This window comes from Haliotis rubra, unplaced genomic scaffold (assembly GCF_003918875.1).
Source record: "Haliotis rubra isolate DU_JTF1 unplaced genomic scaffold, ASM391887v1 Scf81, whole genome shotgun sequence".
NCBI lineage: Eukaryota > Metazoa > Mollusca > Gastropoda > Lepetellida > Haliotidae > Haliotis > Haliotis rubra.
In genome coordinates, this window is record NW_025767535.1 from 2499763 (window position 1) to 2505958 (window position 6196).

Sequence of the window (6196 nt, forward strand, 5' to 3'; positions counted from 1 at the left end):
GCTTGTCGTAAGAGGCGACTAACGGGATCGGGTGGTCAGGATCGCTGACTTGGCTCACACATGTCAACGGTTCCCAATTGCGCAGATAGATGCTCATGTTGTTGATCACTGGATTGTCTGGTCCAGACTCGATTATTTACAGACCGCCGCCATATAGCTGGAATATTGCTGAGTGCGGCGTAAAACTAAACTCACTCACTGGAGGAGCACCTTTTATGGATAGACACTTTTGTTTATTGCAATAGATATGACATTTCGGTGTAGATCCTAACACCCTTATCAAGCAAATGATCTACACTGAAACCTTGCATCTATTGCAATAAAGAAATTGTCTATCCATAAAAAAGTGTTCCTCTTCATCATACCAGCTTCTAAATGCCACTTAAAGAAGGCCATCTTTCAGGGGTGCCAGTTGTTCTTCATGCAATTGTGGACCTACTATCACCGTCACAATGGAGGTGGAGAATAAGTTCAGGAAGCCGTATTTCACGGCTTCTACTCAGCTTGAGATGCCCCAGAGAGAGCTCATCTACTTCCTCCAGGCGGCAGTAGCCAAGGACGGGCATTTCCAGTAAGATGTCTGTCTCATCCTCTTCCTCCTTAATCCTGCTGTCCCAGTTATGACTTCAGTCACACAGAACAATGTCCTCTTCCTCCTTATGATCTTCTGCTGTCCCAGCTTATGACTTCATATTGCTTCTTTGTTAGGCTTTCTCACAGCATCGTTCTCTAATGTCCTTGACAACATGACTACAAGACCTTATCTGTCAGACTCTATCAGACACCACAGCTATATACACCTTCCATCAACAAATTCTTGACTTTGATATCGCTGTCAGATGCTTCAAACAACACCAGACATAGCCTCCATGAGACAGCACCTTCCATCAGACAGAACCTTCTTTGATAGACATCACCTTGACCTACTTGTATCATACAACACCTCCATCAGCAGAACCTTCTTTTGATAGACAACACCTCCATCAGACAGAACCTTCTTTGATAGACACCTCCATCAGACAGAACCCATAGACACAGACCTCCATCAGACAGAACCTTCTTTGATAGACATGATCAACTCCATCAGACAGAACCTTCCATCAGACAGAACCTTCTTTGATAGACAACACCTCCATCAGACAGAACCTTCTTTGATAGACAACACCTCCATCAGACAGACATCACCTCCATCAGACAGAACCTTCTTTGATAGACATCACCTCCATCAGACAGAACCTTCTTTGATAGACAACACCTCCATCAGACAGAACCTTCTTTGATAGACAACACCTCCATCAGACAGAACCTTCTTTGATAGACATCACCTCCATCAGACAGAACCTTCTTTGATAGACATCACCTCCATCAGACAGAACCTTCTTTGATAGACATACACCTCCATCAGACAGAACCTTCTTTGATAGACATCACCTCCATCAGACAGAACCTTCTTTGATAGACAACACCTCCATCAGACAGCACCTTCTTTGATAGACATCACCTCCATCAGACAGAACCTTCTTTGATAGACATCACACCTCATCAGACAGAACCTTCTTTGATAGACATCACCTCCATCAGACAGAACACTTTCTTTGATAGACATCACCTCCATCAGACAGAACCTTCTTTGATAGACATCACCTCCATCAGACAGAACCTTCTTTGATAGACAACACCTCCATCAGACAGAACCTTCTTTGATAGACAGACACACTCCATCAGACAGAACCTTCTTTGATAGACAACACATCCATCAGACAGAACCTTCTTTGATAGACATCACCTCCATCAGACACCTTCTTTGATAGACATCACCTCCATCAGACAGAACCTTCTTTTGATAGACATAGACACCTCCATCCATCAGACAGAACCTTCTTTGATAGACAACACATCCATCAGACAGACACCTTCTTTGATAGACAACACCTCCATCAGACAGAACCTTCTTTGATAGACAACACCTCCATCAGACAGAACCTTCTTTGATAGACAACACCTCCATCAGACAGAACCTTCTTTGATAGACAACACCTCCATCAGACAGAACCTTCTTTGATAGACATCACCTCCATCAGACAGAACCTTCTTTGATAGACAACACCTCCATCAGACAGAACCTTCTTTGATAGACAACACCTCCATCAGACAGAACCTTCTTTGATAGACAGACACCTCCATCAGACAGAACCAGACATCACCTCCATCAGAACCTTCTTTGATAGACAACACCTCCATCAGACAGAACCTTCTTTGATAGACATCACCTCCATCAGACAGAACCTTCTTTGATAGACATCACCTCCATCAGACAGAACCTTCTTTGATAGACAACACCTCCATCAGACAGAACCTTCTTTGATAGACAACACCTCCATCAGACAGAACCTTCTTTGATAGACAACACCTCCATCAGACAGAACCTTCTTTGATAGACTGATCCTGATTTAAAAATATAACTGGAAAAAAACTAGACAACAAAAGCAAGATTGGACATTTTTTAATTTCGCAGGACATGTTTAATCTTTCACTTGATTCTGACAATACCCTATAAAACAGAATATGCTATTAATGATTTAGGTTAGATCAATCTTAAATGCTGATTTAGTCAGACGACCAAAGGATACTCAGATATTGACTCTTATGTTGAGAATGTGAATGACTCAGATATCAAACTTAAGATAGATGACAGCTTATTCTTAGAAACATTTCTGATGAATGTTCGAGGTAAATCAATATCTTTTTCATCTTATCTTAAAAAGAGAACAAAGGACAAAGCTAATGAATTAGAAATAGGAGATTGTGAAGATATTATTAGAAAAGATTTTCAAAACGTAGATGAAGCCTTACTATCTGAACTTTCTAAATTATAATCAGAACTACAACAAATTAAGGAGAGAAGACATACGACTGATTCAACTCAGAAACATAATATTATGGTATGAAGAAGAGGAAAAACCAACAAAATATTTCTGTCACTTAGAAAATAGGAATTATGTAAACAAATCAATAAATAAAATTATTACAGATAAGAATGAAGAAATTACTGACAGCAATGCGATCTTAAATGAACTTTAAAGAGTTTATAAGAAACTGTATTCTTCTGCTGAGAATTATGAGAACGATGCCTGTTTAGAAAATATGATAACCCAACCTTGAGTCACCAACAGAGACATATTGGAAATAGAATTAGACATAAATGAAATATCATTGGCAATAAGAAGTATGAAAAATAACAAAAGCCCAGGTATAGATGCATTTCCAATTGATTTCTTTCAATTCTTCTGGAAAGAACTTAAGGTCTGGATTTTCAGATTTATCAAAGATGTATCAAAACGAAATAAGATGCTTCTTACCACGAAGAGAGGAGTTATCACTTCTACACCTAAAGCTAATAAAAATAGGACCTTATCGAAGAACTGGAGACCAATTACTTTATTAAATGCTCTGTATAAATGAATAAGTGCATGTATCTCAAATCGGTTAAAAACTACCCTTGATTCCCTGATGCATAATAACCAAACTGGATTTATGCCTGGCAGAACATTAAGTGAAAACACAAGGTTATCATATGACATTATGTTTGAAACAAAGAAAAGAGACATGTCAGGTTTACTACTTTTTATTGATTTCGAAAAAGCATTTGACACAGTTTCCAAGGATTTTATCAATTCTGTCCTAGTAAAATTTGGTTTTGGTCCAAAGATTATACGCTGGATTAATGTCTTAACATATGACACATCTTCATGTGTTATTCAGAATGGGCATCTCTCTGATTTCTTCCCAAATCAACGGGGTTGTAGGCAAGGGGATCCCATATCTCCATATCTGTTTCTTTTTGTGGCTGAAAACTTGTATTCTGAAATACATTTTACAGGATGTCATGATAAGACAACATGAAGGACAATAAAGGGTATTGTAATTAATGATGAAATAGAATACAAATTAGGTCAATATGCAGATTACTGGCAACTTGGAGAAAAACACATTTGACGCTGATCGGGAAAATTACTGTTATTAACACATTGGCTCTTTCAAAATTAGTTCATATTTTAACACTTTACCTAACCCTCCAGATGATTTTATCACCACGCTTGAGAGAGTATTTTTTAAATTCATCTGGAATGACAAAAATGACAAAATCAAACGGAGCACAAAAGATTACAAATTGGGGGGATCTACGCATGGTTGATATTAAGACCTTTGTTAATGCCATGAAATTATCTACTCTCAAACTATGCTTAATAAAGACCAAATCCTGGTAACCCATGCAATTTTCCTTTAAGGATATATTCTAAAATATGGAGCAAATTTTCAGAATATAATTGCAGTTGATAATCCTTTTTGGAAAGATGTTTTAAAGGCATGGAAATTATATTGTACCAAAAAAATAATATAGATGCAGAGAACATTAATGAAATCTTATCCCAGCCTTTATGGTTGAATAACAATTTCAAAAACTCAAACCACATTATTAGACACTTGGTAAAAAGTGGAATCTTGACAATTAAAGATCTGTGTGATGAACATGGGTTTATATCCTTTGATCATTTGAAGCTTAAATTTGATATAAGAGGTACATACTTAGATCTTGGATATCGAGGTGGAAACGGCATTATGACGTCACTATCGCTGAATAACCTAGTGTGGTTAGACAACACCTGTTTCAAATCACAAAATTATCCCAGAAAGATATGTATTGAGAACATGCGTGTAATAAATATATCTTTTCCCCAGCCCCTCCACAAAACAATTGTCGATGAAATGTGCACCACCGAGTTATCACTCTTCTTGTAATTATATAGCTTCACAGCTGAGTATTATGCGACACCAGCGGTGACAGGATATATGGTCCTGAGCTTGAACAAATTAGCTGGGAGCACCGAGGACAAGACTTACTGGCAGATCCTGGACAACGGGAAACCTATACCTGTAGGTAGGTACCCTTCAGTGAGTGAGTGAGTGAGTGAGAGTGAATGAGTATGGTCTTACGCCTCTTTTAGCAATATTCCAGCAATATCACAGCAGGGAGACCAGAAATGGGCTTCACACATTGTACCCATGCGGGGAATCGAACCCGGCTCTTTGACATGTCGAGTGCTGGTATGAAAGAAGACATGTAACTTGTTTGGGTGACATTTTACAAGTTGGGAAGTACAATATAGAACAAACTTTATGGATAACACCTATGAATATAAGAAGTTATCCATGAAGTTTGTTCTCTAAATAACATACATGTATGTACATTTGTATGTGTGTGTGTGCTTGTGTGTGTGCTTGGGTGCATGTATGTAGGTGGGTGTGAGTCATGTAAGGACATGTAAGCACACATGATGACAGTAGGAATGAGTTAGTGAGTTAAATGTTATGACAGTTTTAGACTGACTGACTGACTGAGTTTGGTTTTACGCAGCTTTTAGCAATATTCCAGTAACATCACGGCGGGGGACACCAGAAATGGCCTTCACACAATGTATCCATGTGGGGAATCGAACCCGGGTCTTCGGCATGACGAGCGAACGCCTTAACCACTAGGCTACACCACCGCCCTACATATACTTACATTGTGTTTCCACATTGCAGGTGTCAGTTTGTACGTACCAAACAACGGTTCTGTAATTACCTTCAAGTTCACCTCGTACGGTAACGACGACTGTACAAAGAGTTAGACGAGGGTCGAGGTCATCGAAGAGACACGAGACATGAAATACTAGCTGAGGCATGACTCCTCTTCTCAACGCACGTAACAAAACCTCGACTTAACCATGTACAGTGGAACCCCGCTTATCCTAACACCAGATATCCAGAAACCTTGCCTATGATGATATTTACGTAAAACGAAATACATATGACATAAAATGCTTCTTTTATCCAGAAATCTGGTTTTCGGATGACAGCTAATACTTTTCGTTTGTTTGTTTGCTGTTTCACACCAAACTCACCAATATTCCAGCTATATGGCGGTGGGCTGTAATAAGCCAATCTGAACCAGACAATCCAGTGATCAACATCATGAGCATCGTTCTACGCAACTGGGATACGATGACAAGTGTCAACCAAGTCAGCGAGCCTTGCCTGTTATATGACAAACAAATGGTTAATGAAGACCAATTCTAACCCGCATCTTCAGTGGTAGCTACTTTCAAATACCAGCCGACATCATAATGTGATCTATCTGGACATTGTTGTTTTT

The 6196-nt window shown here is 39.0% G+C and overlaps 1 protein-coding gene across 1 annotated transcript; it reads left to right on the forward strand.

The window, feature by feature from the left end:
• Window positions 1–401: 401 nt before the first annotated feature.
• Window positions 402–5925, forward strand: LOC124261802 (cobalamin binding intrinsic factor-like). The gene is made up of 3 exons (XM_046696168.1): window positions 402–571; window positions 4809–4939; window positions 5587–5925. The coding sequence occupies exons 1-3, from the start codon at window positions 453–455 to the stop codon at window positions 5670–5672; spliced, it is 336 nt and encodes a 111-aa protein (XP_046552124.1). The 5' UTR covers window positions 402–452; the 3' UTR covers window positions 5673–5925.
• The last annotated feature ends 271 nt before the right edge of the window (window positions 5926–6196 follow it).